Genomic DNA, 16,326 nt, shown 5'->3' with positions numbered 1-16,326 from the left:
TGCTTATTTCATGACTAATGGTGGAATTTTAGACCCTGTTGATGTGAGAGGAATATATTTTGAAGTAGAGTATTCAATCATATCAATCACAAAATTCCACTCATGCGTGCCTAGCCCGAGAAGATAACATTCAAGAGATGATTTTTTGGGTTTTGGGGGGTTTTTTGCCTACATTACAGACCTTCCCTTTTCTTCTCTCCCTCTTCCCCCCAAAATGGGGACAGCATATCCAAATGTCCAAACTACCAAGAAACAAACATATAGGAGACACGGACAAGGTAAAGGAGACCGTGAAAAGTACTCCTAAAGCTCTTCCATGTGGGGCCAGGGGGAGAGTGAGGGTGGAGAGAGGAAATAGCACAGAATTTTTTTAAAAGGAAGCATCAGTGAGGTAGGGAGGAAGAAGATTGGGAAAGGAGGAAGTGATAACAACCTGGGTCCTCTGACTCCAAATTCAATTTTCTTCCAATTTTCTTCTGGCCAAGAGTCTCAAAACCATGTTCTATGAGGGGCATTCAAAGGAACTGAGGAACTATCACTTGAAGAGAAGACTCAGGGAGGATATCATCACTGTTTTCAAATATTGGAAGTGCTATCATGGGAAAAGTGATGAAACAACTACAGAGAATGGAGGTACAATGAACAGGTGGCAGCAACAGGAAGGAAGATTTGGATTTAATATATCAGAGAGTTTTAGGGCAATTGGGAATGTCTAAAGATGGAATGGGCTTTCATGAGAGGTAGTGAGCTGCTCATCACTGGAAGTGTTTGGGTAGATCCTCAAAGGATGTTCTAAAGGAGACTTCTGCTCATGGTGTATAAGATGGCCGCTAACATTCCTTCCAACTTTCAGAATCAATGATATTTTGTTTCTGAAAGACAGAGCCATTTACCATGCCTAGTATAAATTACCAGAACTGGGGCAGCTAGGTGATACAGTGAGTAGAGCAGCGGCCCTGGAGTCAGGAGGACCTGAGTTCAAATCTGGCCTCAGACACTTGACACATTTACTAGCTGTGTGACCTTGGGCAAGTCACTTAACCCCAATTGCCCTGCCTTCCCCCCTCCAAAAATAAATAAATAAATAAACAATGAATAAAAAGGTAGCTGAATAAATACATAAATACATATAAATAAATTATCAGAATTGAACCTACCTTTTTCTCCCATCTTCCTTCCCTACTCTTATCCCCCACCAGGCCATAGGAAATATCACTAAATTTTTACATGGTCCTGCTTTCAGGCAAATCACAGCATTGATGAGCATCTATACAAAGTCACTTAGTTGTTGTTCAGTCATTTTTCAGTCATTTCTGACTCTCCATGACCCCATTTGGGGTTTTCTTGGCAGAGATACTGGAATGGTTTGCCGTGTCCTTCTCCAACTCATTTTACAGTTGAGGAAACCGAGGCAAACAAGGCTGAGTGACTCATCCAGGGTCACGCCGCTAGTAAGTGTCTGAGGCCAGATCTGAACTCAGGAAGAAGAGTGTTTCTGATTCCAGGCCCAGCGCTCCATCCACTGCACCACCTAGCTACCCACACCCAGTCGTAGGATCATATATTTGGAGTTGGAAGGGATCTCAGATATCATTTAACCCAACCACCCCATTTTATAAATGATGGAACTGAGTTTCAAAAAGTTTAAGGGACTTACCCAGGGCCTCATAGATAATAAATAGCAGAGTCAGGATTTAAACCCAAGATTCTTTCCATCATAGTCACTGCCTTTCTGGGGACACAAAGAAAAGCACAGAAGTTCAGTGAAAGAGCAACTAAGCTGTGAGATGAGTGGATGAGTTTTGACAAACTGAACCCCTGGTACCTGCTTGATTACACCTCTGGTAAGCAGAATAACCAGAAGATGGTGATGAACATGGTGGTTCCTACCATCCACTCTCTTTCTTACCCTCTAAGCAGCTCTGGTCATCAAAAACATGTTATCGCCAAGTTTAATGTCTTCTGTGGATTGTTAAGCAGTGGAGACTTCCAGGACCTACCTTCTGCTGAATTAAGAAGCAAATAAGGATTGTTTTTGGATCCCCCAGTGTCCCATTTCTCTGTCACTTCTTACCTCTTTCTTTTTCATCAGAGACTGCTCTCTGAAAAAGAGCTGTCATTTATTTTCTATTATAAATATTTTAAAACTATTGTATTACCTCTCCCAAATATATTTCTCTATCTCTCTTGAAACTTAAAAGAAATTTCTGGAATCCATAAGCAAATTGGGAAGTAGAAGATATTTGGGAATAGCAGGGAACTCTTCCTGAAACCTCACCTGAACTTGAACATCCTAGAGGTAGAAATAGAAAAACTTTCAGCAGAGAAGGTTTCTTCCTTGAACCCATAGTCCCATGCTGGTGTTGACACATATCGTCCCTTACCATATTCGTCAGGAAATTGAATTTGTGCCTCCTAGCTTCTCTGGCTTCCTTCAAGATTCAGTTTATATCCTACCCCCACTTCCTGCCCCAGTGCTTTGCTTCTGAGAAAATCTTCTATTTATACTGTATGTATCATGTATGCACATAGTCATTTTCATGTTGGCTCCCCTATTAGAATGTAAGATCTTTGAGGACAAGAACTACATTTTTGGCTTTCTTGGTATCCCCAGTGCTTAACACATTGCCTGACCTATAGAGAGAACTTAATATGTTTGCTGAGTTATGGACTATAGGATATAATGGGGGACATTAGTTCAGATCATTTTGGTAGAGCCACTTTTGAAATCCTTTGCCTTAAGAAACGTGAAACATTTTGAAACAGCTGCCTTGAAGAACACCACAGGAACCTCTTGGCAGTTTTTAAGGCATTCCACAGAGACTATTTTTGTCTTGCTGTCTAAAAGCAACAGCAGAGTTGGGGGGGGGGGGGAGTGAGAAGACTCACACATGGACTTCTCATGGGGACACATATCTCCTGTAAAGTTGTCAGCCATCAACTCTTCAGGAAATAGAGAATCCAAATGGGCTTTTTTTCTCCTTGTATTTTTTTTAAATGAGAAAAATAACCAAGTTAGATCACTTGTCAAGATGTTGTAGAGGGGGGTCACAGTCTTGGTAGGAGCTGAATGATCTGGCCTTTCAACTTTAAAATTCTATGACTCTGTACTCACATTCTCATCAATCAATTGCATTACCATGTGCATCTTGGGCCTATTAATTAAATCATCATCTTAGACAGACTACGTGCTTCATGGCCTGGGTATGTCAAAGTTAAGGTGATCATCCTGCCTTGAAAGGAAAAGGAGCTAATCTGTGTGGTCTGTGTTTTCTGAGCCCTAGAGTTTAAACATGTTTTTTTTCCTTCGTATCCAAGGATGGAATCCACTATGTTCCAGATGCTACAATCTTTAGCTGACTAGCTGGGTTATCATGAGATCAGAGTCATTCCAAGGTACTTTTAATGACTGAAGACAAGCAAAGACATAACATAACTAGATAAATCTTGGTTGAAGATTTAAATTTCAATATAAGTATCAAACATTTAAACTCCAGTGAGACCCTAACCTGATGTCTCATCACATTGTGAAGGTGACCCAGAGCTAGCCAATGCTATGCAGATAACCTAGTCCAACTCCCTCATTTTGTAGATGAGGAAGCTGAGTCCTAGAGCAGTTGAGAGATTTGTCTGAGGTCACACAGGAAATTAGTGGGAGAGTTAAAACAGGAGTAGTATGATGGGATGCATGCTGGCTTCCCAAAGGCTCAGGGTTGAAAACCTAGCCTGAACGATTACTCTCTGGATAATCTGGGGTAAGTTATCTAACCTCCGTGGGTCTTTATTTCTGTAAAATGAGGATGAGGCCTCTAGGGCATCTTGTAGCTCTAAATCTCGGCTCCTAAGAGCTATGAACTCAACTTCTAGTCCTGAGAGCTTTACACAACACTATGTGATTATGCCGCCTCCTTGGCTCTGTGGCTTTTATTTTCAGGTACTGATACAAGGACTTCTCCTGCAGTAATGGGTGAGGAGTCAGACGCCTTAGATCTAATTGTCATCTCTGTCCCTGGAAAACCCATTTAATCTCTCTGCAAATATTAATTTCCTTATCTGGGTGATAATGACGTTGTACATGGAGTGAGATGCTCTAACATGTGGCCCTGAAAAAGTCCTTTCCCCAATCTGGGCCACTATCTCCTCTTCTGTTAAAAAAAGGGGGGGGGAAGGAATGGATTGGATCAGAGGTTTTTAATATTTTTGTATCAGGAACCCCTTTGGTAGTCTGGTGAAGTGTACTGGCTCCCTTTTCAGAATAATGCTTTTAAATGCATAAGATATATGATATTGCAAGGGAAACCAATTATATTGAAGTTTGGCTTTTGAAATATTAAATATTTTAAAATATATAAAAGTTACAAATGAGTACTAGACAACAGGCTAAAAATCCCTAGATTACTTGATTTCTAGGGTACCTTCAAATTTTGGTTCCTATGAATCTATTTTCCCATCCCTGACATACAGGATTCCCATTGGTCCAGGAACAACAATGAATTAATATTTCGTTGGTTTAGAGAGTATTCTAAAATCAGTGATAGAAGCTATACCCTCCTTACCATTCTACTGAGATCTCAGTCTTGTCTGGGAGAAGGGAAGTATAGGAAGAAGTGACAAAAACGCCTCCAAAAACAGAAAAGAAAAAGGAAGAACCCCTACTAAGAGCCATCCCAAAGGAGAGAACTCCTTATAGAGGAACAGGGAAAGAGAATGCCTGAGTAGCCCAGAGAGGGAAGAGAACTTGGTTCAAGTGACCTCCACAGTCAAATCTGTGGAAGGCATCATGACTCTGCTCACTGAGAAACAAGTCACTTACATTTCCCAGGGACCTGCTTTGTTCCATCTGCCCTGCTGAATTCCTCACTAGCAGAGTCAGCCGTCACGCAAGAGACTTCTCTCTTTTCAGATAACCCTGCATCCTCCTTCTCAACTCAAGCAAGCAAAGAGTTAAATGAACTTCCAGCTCTCTTTATGTATAGAAGAAATTGACATTGACACCCAAGATTGCAATAGGAATAAATATTAAATTGTATGAGTGTGTTGACCTTTATCAACAATTTCATCAGAATTTCTGGAGCATGAAACTATGCTTTGCACATTCCACAACTGCTCATATGAAGGATTGTTCCTTTCTGAATTGAGCATCAGCTTTGAGCATCTAAAGGCAGAGGAAATGTAAAATCCAGTCCAGAGTGAAACAATATATTGGGGGTCAGGGGGAACACTGAATTTGGAGTCATAAGACCTGGGCTCAGTTCCCAGTTTTGCTTTTTAATCGCTGTGTGTCTTTGGGCAAGTCCCTTTACCTCTCTGAATCCAGCTCTTCATCTATAAAATGAGAAACTACATGATCTCTAAGATTTCTTTCAACTTGAAATCCTATGATCCTGTGAAACCCATTAGAAATCCATTATAGGAAACGACTAAAATAGCAGCCAGGTTGCATAAGTCCCTTGGATCATACGAATATTTTCTTCCTATGACTGGGTGAAATAAAATTCTATTTCTCAAAACCCCTCAGACAGATTTAGACTCATAACATGCCAATTGCTGGCTTTAGTCTCCTTTTGCAGTTCAGTGGCCAAGAGAATCAGGTAAAAATTGTTGGGCACTCTCAAAGAAACTCAAACAAACTGCTTTTAGTAACCTAGAAAAGAACATTGAAAAATCTGAGCAGCATTTTTGCCTTTTTAGTGGAAAATATTTATTTAGAAGAAATGAAGAAGAGAAGAATTTTTTAGTTTTCCCTCACTCTAGCCACAGGCATCCTACAATTCATTTATACTTCTATTTGCCTAGCTTTAATAACCCTTGACTCTCCCAGAAAATAACTCATTATGATGGGACACATGATAAAGGGTCATCATGCTAGGACATGAGCACAATAGCTTTGCAATCCATCACAAAGAACAAAAGGCCATAGATATCATAGGCTTAATAGACACAGAAAATCATGCTCCACAAAAATGCTCATATGCTACACTGGACCTTATTACATAAAGGGTCATTCACAATTTACCAATGTGGCACCAGTTGCAACCTTCCCAGTCCAGTTATGCTATTTTTTGAAAAGGTATTCTGAGTCATTCTACTTTTCAAAATAGACCATAGTGGAGCAGTGACATTACTGAAAAGGTGGGGAAGTGGTATATAAAGTGGGCACAATGAAGCCAGCTGGAATGTTCCAAAGGCAAAGCCAGGACCTGTCTCTGGCACTGGGGGTCTCACATTTTAGGCTTGGGCTGGAACAGTGGGTCCCATGTTCTAGTTCTGGGTTGCCTCAGGAGAGGTCCAGTCCTGGGCCTGAGGAGAACAGTAGTAACAAAAGCATGAATGCAGGTAAGCTGAAACCCTTGTCTAGAGTTGCCCCAAGATCAAACATTACTCATAGTAACCCCTTAAAAACATAATGGGAAGGGGCAAGTAGGTGGTGCAATGGATAGAGCACAGGATTCAGGAGGACCTGAATTTAAATCTGACCTCAGACACTTATAAGCTATGTGACCCTGGGCAAGTCACTTAACTCTAATTGCCTCCCAAAAAAATAAATACAACGGGAGGAAAAATCACACCTGGAGAGGATAGCATTATCCACAGAATTGATGTATCAATTACAGGTTCCATCACAAGAGAGATTCTATTTAGGATCACAGGTATAAAGCTGGAAGGGACCTCAAAGATCATCTGGTCCAACAGTCTCATTTTACATAGAGGGAACTGAGGCCCAGAAGCAGAGGATAAATGACTTCCCCAAGGTCACAGGCATCTGGAAGAGGTGAGATTTCAACCCCAATGCCCTCACTCCAGCCCCACTTTCTTTGTATTTCCTATACTGAGTACCTAGCAATGAAAGTAGTTTATACTTATATGTAAAGAGATGCAGCACTGTGAATATGGGCCTGGCATCAATGACACTGGGTTAAAATCCAGCCTAAGACACCTACTAGTTCCTGGCCAAGTTCCTTAACTTTTTTACTTCAGTTTCCTTGATTATAAAATAGGGATCATAATAGCACCTACTTCACTGGTTGCTGCAATGATCAAATAAGATGTTTGTAAAGAGTTTAGCACAGTGCCTGGCACATAGAATGTGCTTAATTAATGCCTCTCCCTTACTTCTTTGAATATCCAATTTCCTAATTTAAAATGATTGCACACTTTACAATTTAATCATAGAAACTCAGCACCTCTTAATTTTTCAGCTACCAAATGCTGGATTTACTCAAAAAAAGCAAGAACATGAAGTCAGATACCCATCTAAAGACAATCACGCTAAGGGATAAAAAAAAAAATCATCCCTGTGTTCTATGCCCATCAAAATGAAGAATCTAAACGACAACTTCCTGAAACTTTTGACACTCTCACAGGACATAAAGCCCAGAGAGGGGTTCCACTTTGGGATAAGAGTCTGGTCTCCTACAGATGAGTAACTAGAACACAGCACTCACTCATTCAGTTAGCCACTCAGTCAACAAACATTTATTAAGGGCTCAGCCACACCCTGGTAAACCATCTAGGCAGAAGGGCTAAACTAGGTTGAGAGTAACCAACAGACCTCAGTCCCATCCATGAGTTAGGGACAAGTCTACACCAAGTAGGTGAAAATTTTTCCCTGGAATAATGAGTGGATGAGGACAATCTGTTCCAAAGGCCATGGAGGCTGTGAAGCTCTTAGAGCTTAGTTTAGTCATCAAAGATGTCAAGGTTTTTCCACTGAATCCTGAGCCATCATCAGGCATCTTGACTTTTGTCCTGTCACTGGACTTCAATGACTAGAAGAGAGAGCAAGGCTGATGACTTTGTACAACTGAGACTCACTTAAATTCAATTCGTGAGCAAGTCATCACCTGTGATGTCATTGGTCCTCTTTGAAAATGAAGGACTAACAGCAACCACAGCATTAAGAACTTACTATATGCCAGGCACTGTGCTAAGCACTGCGGATACAAAGAAAGGCAAAAGACCATCCCTGCCCTCAAGGAGCTTGTGGTCTAATGGGGAAGACAACAGGAAAACAACCGTGTGTGTATAAGATATTTACAAGATAGATTGGAGATGAAAGAGGGGATTGAGGGGGAATGAAAAAGCCTTCTTATAGAAGATGGCATTTTAGCTAGGACTGGAAGGAAACCAAGGAAGCCAGGAGACTGAGATGAGGAAGAAGAGATTTCCAAGCAAGGGGGAGAGCAAATGACAATGCTTAGAACTGCGAGTTGGAGTGTTTTGTTCAAGGAACAGCAAGGAGGCCAAAGTCACTGGATCACAGAATACTTGGAGGTGAGAAAGGTATACTTACTAGAAAGGTAGGAGGAGCCAGGTTATAAAGGGCTTTTATGCCTATGTATTGTATATTTTATTTGGGAGGTGACAGGGAGCCACCAAATGGGGGATAGAGGGGAAGAGTGTCATGTCAGAACTGCACTTTAGGAAGATGATTTTTGATGGCTAAGAAGAGGATGAACTGGAATGAGGAGAGATTTCAGGCAGGGAAATCAACTAAAAGGTTATCGGAATAGTCCAGACATTAGGTGATGAAAGCCTGTACCAGGGTGGTGGCAGTGTCAGAGAAGAGAAGGGAACATACACAAGAGAAGGTATTGATAAGACTTGGCAACAAATTGGATATGGAGGATGAGAAAGAGTATCTCAGAATGACATCTGGGATTCAAGCCTGGGTAACTTGAAGGATAGTGGCATCATCAACAGTAATAGGGAAATTAAGAAAAAGTGAAGAATTTTGGGGAAAAGACATTGAATTCAGTTTTGAACATGTAGAGTTTAAGATAGCTATACTGCATCTGGTTAAAGATGTGCAAAAAGCAGTTGGAAATGTGAAACTGGAGGTTAGAAGAGAGGTTAGGGCTATGAGAGTAGAGTGTAAGAATCATCTTAAATCCATGGGAGCTGATGGGACTACCAAACGAAATAGGATAGAGGGAGAAGGGAAGAGGGTCCAGGACAAATCTCTGGCAGATACTCAACACTAGTGGTTGTGACCTGGAGAAAAATCCAGCAAAGAGGAATAGTAAGATAGGTAAGAGGAGAACCATGATGGAGCAATGTCACAACAACTAAAGAGAAGAGAGTATAAAGGAAAAGAGAGTCATTAATAATGTCACATGATTTAGAGAAGTGAAGATTGAGAAAAGGTCATTAGATTTGGCAATTAAGAGATCATTAGTAATTTTGGAGAAAGCTATTTTATTTGAAAGAGTTCAAAGCCAGACTATGGAGAGTTAAGAAGAAAGTAAGAAGAAAGGAAATGGAGACACCAACTGTAGATGGCCTGCTCAAGGACTTTAGCCACAAAAGGAAGAAGAGCTGTCAGACAATAGCGAGCAGGGCTGGATGGATCAAGCAAGGGCTTTCTGAGGATGGAGAGAGACATGGGCCGTGTTTTTAGACAATAGAAAGTGGCTAGTAGACAGGAAGAGACTGAAGGCAAGTGAGATCGTGGGTGATAAAAGAGATAATATACTGGAGATCAATTGGAATGGGATTACCTGTGCATGTAGAAGGGTTTTCCTTGGCAAACATCAAAGTGTAAAGGTGATAGTTGCAGAAGACACTTGAATGACCTGAAATGAGAGGAGGGGAGAAGAGAGAGCTCTCAGCAAGTGGCCTCAATTTTTCAGTGAAATATGAGGCAAGCTTCTCAACTAAGAGAAGGAGCTATGGGAGGTTTCAGGAGGGATTAAAAAGTTGGGGAAAAGCTTCTATAACTAGTGAAATAGTGAGTTACTTAGGGAATTGTAAAGGGATTGCATACTGATGGACAGCTTGAGATCATGTAACATAAATTTGTAGTGAATCCAATCATCATGGTTTCATAATTTTCTCCAGCTTAATTCAGCAGCAAATGAATAGAAGCAAAGGCATTGAAGGACAGTGGAAGTAATCCAAGGCTGAGGGCTGGCAGTGCAAGATCAGCTATAGAATGAGGGGACAAGGGACTTGAGAGAAGACAGTGTAGAGTGGAAGTGGCTCACTGAAGGGTCAAGGTGGAAAAGGAAAGAGTGTGTAGCCAGTGCAAGGGTCATGATCTGGGAAGAATCAAGGGGTCAACTATGGAGGTCATGGTGAAGACAAAGAACAGAGTTTGGGGGTACAAGAAGTGGAATGATAACAGGTTGTTATTAGATAAGAGAACTTCAGAGTACATGAACATGGAAGTGGTGTATTTGTGAGTGAAGGCAAGGTCAAAGATATGATCATCTCTGTGTGTAGCTGAGATGTGATGAAGGGAGGCTAAAGGAAATGAGTAAGTTGAGGAACTGAAAGATTAGGATGTTTGAGGGAATATCAATAAGTATTGTTGACGTATTCTAATGAAAATACAGGAGTTTGGGAGGAGAGTAAGATTGTGAACCAGGTACTGAACTCATTTATGAAAGAGGGAAATACCTTGAAAGTCTGTAGATTACAGCTACAAGAATTTTGATTAGAAGGTAGATAGGGACTGAGTGAATTGTAAAGGAAGAGAGGTTACTGAGTGATTATAGCAGACAGTGAGCTTGCAACTCCTTCACCTTGAACAGTGAGTCACCCCATCTCAATAAGACCCAGAAGATGGAAATGAAAGGTGAAAACAAGCTTGTTACCTATAGAGCAGGCATTCTAGAGAGCAGGGTGGAAGGGGTTGATAGCTTTAGATTGAGACATTAGGTTGAAGGGGATGGGACCAAAGGATCAGAATGGGCAGCAGGTGATGGAGAATGGGGTTTTAATGATGACAACTGGGGTTCGGAATCATTGGGATTGAAAGGATATGACTCAGTCGGTTTTTTAATCATTGAGGAATGAGTTCAGGTCGGACAATATCACTAGGGTTTTGGCCTCAGGGTGGAGTCATCTCAGGTTTGGAGTGTGGGGGGAACATAACTGAATGGCATTTCTATTTCAATATACCTACTTAGTTGCCAAGCCAGGCCACCAATAGAGGGAGTACTGATGGAAATGTCAGATTTTGAGTCTGGCCCCTAAATGATCTACCTTATCTGGCACGAGAAAAATGCTCTGGTAAGGCCATGACACCCTTAATCTTGTCCTGTCTTCTTAATTATCTCAACAATTGGGTCTTCAATGGGGAGCCTTCCTGATAGAAGGAGCCCCACTCTTCCCTTAATGTCTCTCTTATAAGCTTATTTTCAAGAAATCATTTTAGAAACAACTTGAACTAATGGGTGCGAACAAAACAAAATTTAAAAATATAAATAAAATCTCTTCTTTACACTGTTTTTTAAGTCATTTCTAAAAAATTATGTGAAACCAGGCAGGTCCTGATTTGTCAGGGCCAAGGCAAATCCAGGCAAGTTTTTTGTCTTGAAAGAAAGGGGTTTGTGTGAAGCAAGGAGATGGGAGTTACCAGGTTGCCTTGTATTTTGAGGCCAGGCAGTTCTTAGCTTAAGGAGCTATTTGTTCATGTTCCCTGTTTCTTAAAAGCTTATTCAAAGCCTATCTTCAAAAAACTTAGAAATAGGCAGTTTGTTTTTGGCATCCTCCTATTTCTCATTGCAATGTTATCTTTCCCCACTCCCAGAATCTCTTCCCTTAGGTGCCTGCTCACTGAAAAATTAATGCCCCCAAAGTCAGGCACCAGGTGATGAATTAAAGAGGTGTATAACAAATCACGGAAAAATCGACTAAGGTTTGGAGTACCCAAACCAACAAAGTCCCAAATCTTTCGATCTACCGAAGGAACTATCTTACATGGGTTATCCTTCCCAGGGACTTATTTATTTGAATATAAGGATTCTTGGAGATAATAGTTCCAAGGACTTAATTTCACCCATCACGATACATGGATAGAGATGATACTAGAGGTGGCCAGATTTCCTTGTATGCCTGAGGTCACAGATGTAGGAAGCTACCCCATTCCTTACTCCTCCCCCCTCCTCCAACATGCAGACAGACACACAGACACACAGACACACACACATATATTTGTAAGATCAGCCCTAAAGTCCATGGACTGGCCTTTTCCTCAGTCCTAGAAGATGTTGCCACTCCCATACAGTGCCATGCTATTTTTTGTTCAGTGTTCTTCTATTCTTCATGATTCCTATTTGGAATTTTCTTGGCAAAGATGCTAGAATGTTTGCCATTTCCTTCTCCAGCTCATTTTACAGAAGAGGAAACTGAGGCAAACAGGGTGAAGTGATTTGTCCATAATTAGCGTATGAAGCCAGATTTGAACTCATGAAGATGAGTCTTCCTGATTCCAAGCCTGGTGCTCTATTTACTGTGACACCTAGCCGCACATATATAGTGCCATATCTTATAGCAAAACACTCATTTCACGAGGTTTGTGCTATTTGCTGCTGGGTGTCTGAATTGATCCTTGGGTGCTTGGCCTAAGGAAATTGGAGGGCAGAGACGAAGTAGAGAAACAGCTGGATCCTGATAAAAAGAGACTTGGGTAGCAAAATGCAGGGTCAGAGTGAAATAACCTCAGCGCAGGCACTCTGTGGGAACAAAGGATTAATTCACAGCCATCTACCAGAATTCAAGTTAAACAGAGTAGGATGGGGGGAAGGGGGGGTTGGAAAGGGGTGACAAGGGAAAACTGGATGCATAATGGGAAAAGATATGACTGCCAAAGGTACCTATAACTTTTCACTTTGAAAGGAAAAAGTGAGTCCCTTACCAGTGAAAATGCTCGGCAATGAAGAGCTCTCTAGTGCTAACACCAACCAAACCGGCACAACATTTCTGGCATTAGATGGGGTCTAGGTGGGGAGGAAAGGCCCAAAAGGTCTGTGAAAATCTCTTTTAAAATGGCACTGATGCTTCTCATTTATGGTTTCCCTTTCCCAATAAAAAGCGAGAGTGCTCTGAAGAGACTGATCACTGGGAAATGGGAATGGTTTCTCCAAAAACCACTCCAGCTCTGTGGAAGAAATGGGTTGGGGGAGTGGAAGTGCCATGGGGGAGGGGGGGTGTGGAATGGGGAGTGGGCAGAGCAGACAGAAGGTGCAGTTATGTTACAGAGAGGCTTTGGTGATGGAAGGACTGACTGGTAACAGTAGAAAGAATTGCAGTGTGATGTCCTATCACCCAAATGTGTTGCCAAAGGGGGTGGGGGAGAAAAACAAAACAAAACTTATCTACATGCTGAAAACATGATTGAAGTTAACACATGCCATATGTTTGATTTCCACAAATATAGTTTATTTATTTATTTTATGGCTCCTCTAATATCCTGATTCATCAACACTTAAGCTCCCTAGACTCCAACTCCTGCCAATACTTGGGAGCTGCTGAAATCATCAGGGCAAAGCAGGCATCTTGGACATGGACTACACTACAGGAAATTAACATAAATCAAACCCACTGGTGGTTCTGGGTGAAGCTAATGACCAGGCAGAATTTACACATCCATTCTTCCTAGTCTGGTCATTCTGCATCTGCTATGATGAAGCCCATGGTGCCCCTTAAAAGGATGCTTATTAAGCTACTTAATAATAATATAACAATAATAATAATAGCTTACATTTACAACATTACACTTAAAGGTTTATAAAGCGCTTTACATACATTATCTCATTTGATCCTCGCAACAACCCTGTGAGGTAGGCAGTGCGGGAATTTTACAGATGAGGAAACAGAAGTTTAAACAAATTAAGGAACTTGCCATTATCAGACATCTATTAAGTGACAGAGCCTAGACTTGTATATTGGTCTTCAGCCTCCACGCCAAGGGCTCTTCCAGATATCACTAGGTAGCAGGCCATTCAAAGGCACTCAGAAGCAGACTTAAAGCATGTTCCACTGACAAGAACAATGTCACACAATTTACTGCTGGTGAGACCGTTCTCTGGCTTTCCCATCACCGACAGATGAGGTGGGGTGTGGTGGGGTCAAAGCACAGGCCAGGGGAATTCCTGAAAGCCAATCTTCACTGAAAATCTGCTTCATTTTGTACAAAGTAATGAGTCTTCCACTATTAGTCACAACTAGTGATCATTGACATCCAAGATGGTGCAGGAAGGATGGAGATCATTGCACTGGGTTGTCCTCTCACTCCATTCCTTCAAAAATGGGAATCTCTCCTTTAAAATCCCTTGAGCCTCAACTTGTTTAACTCCATCAACCAACTGAGCAGTATGGCATAGTGAATTTTAGACTGGGAGGCAGGAAACATCAGTTCTAATCCCAGCTCTGCCACATGTGGCTTTGTTAGTTCACTTTGCCTCAATTTCTTCATCTGTAAAAATTAGGGGGTTAGATGATTTCTAATATTACTCCAAAGCTCTAAAATTCCATGTGTTCAATTAAAATCAAAGAGAAGAGAAAATCAGAAATGGCCTTTCTTCTCTCTTCCCCATTCCCCCCCTCTCCCAACTCCTACTGGTACCACCCAGGGCCCAGGGAAATGGTTTTTAAGGACCTGTTCTGGCGTAACAATTTATGATTCTATGATCTATGATCAAACATCTGGTATGAGAATAGAAAGCAGGAACTCAGGGCATATGCAATAGAGTAGGGACAGAGAAAGAACACCTGTGATCCCCAAAATGGACCAGAGCAGACAAAACAGAAATCCATTTACAAGATAAGATAGGGAATGTTAATGATGCCAAATCCTGTTACCTGCTATTGGATCGGAGGCCCATGGATCATTTTGAGAATCCCTCTTAATTGTAGCATGCAATAACAGAATGGACAGATGGGACTTTGAAGCAGAGAAAGAGAGGTTATAGATGTAAGTACGAAATGAAAACAATTTTCCTACAAAAATATTTTACAAGCTAGAGGAAAAAAATGAGAGCTTGTTACATTGTACAATTAAAAAAGGCAATTTCTGCTGCCTATTCATACAAGAAGGGGAAGAATTTTTTTTCTTTTATAAAAAGTTTACTTTAAATCATAAAAAAATAAAGGCACAAAGGTCAATTAAGTTAGGTCTCTTTGGATAAGTAGGGGCAGAGGAGCCAAAGGCTCTCAAGAAAAACAAACAAATAAACAAGCATGTGAGTGCCAGAGTTATCTGCCCCACCAATTCAAGGAACCGAAAAGTATTCCTTGTAGCACGGGTAGGGTCACTGGAACAGACAGCCCAAGAAAAGTTAAAGGCAAGAGTCCAGAGAGGCAAAGCTCAGGAGTCCCTGGTCCCAGGTACAGGACTTTTAGACTTCCTTCATAAAGAAACAGGGAAGGAGACGGGTTCCTGGGCTGAAGGAGCCCAGATGAATCTGCCTAGAAAGAGGCAGAGTTTGGTGTTCTGTTTCTGGAAGTTACATGCCCAAGGGGCTGCTATCGACCTATAATTTTCTTACAGGCTTAAGGTAAAAAAAAAAAAAAGAAATGAAATTAGGGCTAGGAAGTAGGGGTATGAGGAAGGGTGGGGAAGGGGCAGGATTCAGAGCCTCCCACACCCTCTCAATGCCAAAGCTCAGTTCAAGCCTCTGGCTAAGCTGAGGGGGAGGCATCTAATCTCTTCAGTTTGGCTGCCAGAGGGAAGCCTCAGAAAGCTAATAAATACTATTTACAACAAGGAGAAGTTCGGGAGGTAGAACTCTGGGTATATGGATGGATGGAGAGGAAAGGGGGAGGAAGAAACTATAAGCAACAAGAACAGATGAGGAGATCTAGAGTAGGAAAGCCTCATTCCCTCAGGTATTATACCTGTAGTCTTGAGAAGAGGAGGTGGTAATGGGGAACCCAAATGGTGGAAACATAAGGAGAGTAGGTTGGAAAGAAGAATGTTGATGTGTTTTCCTGACAGTTCTTTTAAAAATCTGTAGAGGCTTCATCCTGGTGATCTCAGTTTGACCTCTCACCCACCTACCCACCCCAAGGCTTAAACACCTGGACAAACCAGATAGGTAGTGGTCAGCCACTTCTCATAAAGAGACTTCTGGGGTTCTCTTTGCTAAGACTGGTCTCTTCCTCTAATATTGGTCTTGCCACAGTGCTGAGGGCTAGGGAACAACTTCTTGGCACAGTTGTTGGAAAGAGGCCTGTGATCTACTCCCTAACCCTAAAATAATTTTCTGTGGCAATGAGGGAAAGAGAAACACATGTAGGGAAAAGAAAGGAATGGCATTCAAGAAGGAGATCAAGATCCCTCAGTATATATGCTGAAGTCCCAGCCTCTCTTCTCAGCCCACATTAATGCTCTGCAGTGCTTTGATTAAGGTCGGGCGGTTCTATTTAATGAGAAAGGAAATGGGAGTGAAGGAGGAGGTAAGGAAGAAGGGGAGATGAAGAAGCTCCTTAAAAAGTAGCATTGACTCTTCTGTCAATTTCGATGACTTTGAGTGTTTCATTTGCCTCCAGTTTGGAGCCGACCCTGTAAAGGGGAAAAAAATATTAGTCATCACTTAA

The 16,326-nt window shown here is 41.5% G+C and overlaps 1 protein-coding gene across 1 annotated transcript in view; it reads right to left on the bottom strand.

Annotated features, from left to right (window-relative positions):
• Nucleotides 1–13,145: 13,145 nt before the first annotated feature.
• The window catches only part of CREB3L2 (cAMP responsive element binding protein 3 like 2), a 173,066-nt gene continuing 169,885 nt past the window's right edge, over nucleotides 13,146–16,326 (bottom strand). Inside the window, exon 12 of the mRNA XM_036760362.1 lies at nucleotides 13,146–16,291. Within this exon, the coding sequence (XP_036616257.1) occupies nucleotides 16,216–16,291 (76 nt within the window). The 3' untranslated portion in view covers nucleotides 13,146–16,215. The remainder of the gene's footprint in view (nucleotides 16,292–16,326) is intronic.

The sequence above is a fragment of the Trichosurus vulpecula genome, chromosome 5 (assembly GCF_011100635.1).
Source record: "Trichosurus vulpecula isolate mTriVul1 chromosome 5, mTriVul1.pri, whole genome shotgun sequence".
NCBI classification, from domain to species: domain Eukaryota; kingdom Metazoa; phylum Chordata; class Mammalia; order Diprotodontia; family Phalangeridae; genus Trichosurus; species Trichosurus vulpecula.
This window is presented reverse-complemented; position numbering and strand designations above follow the sequence as displayed.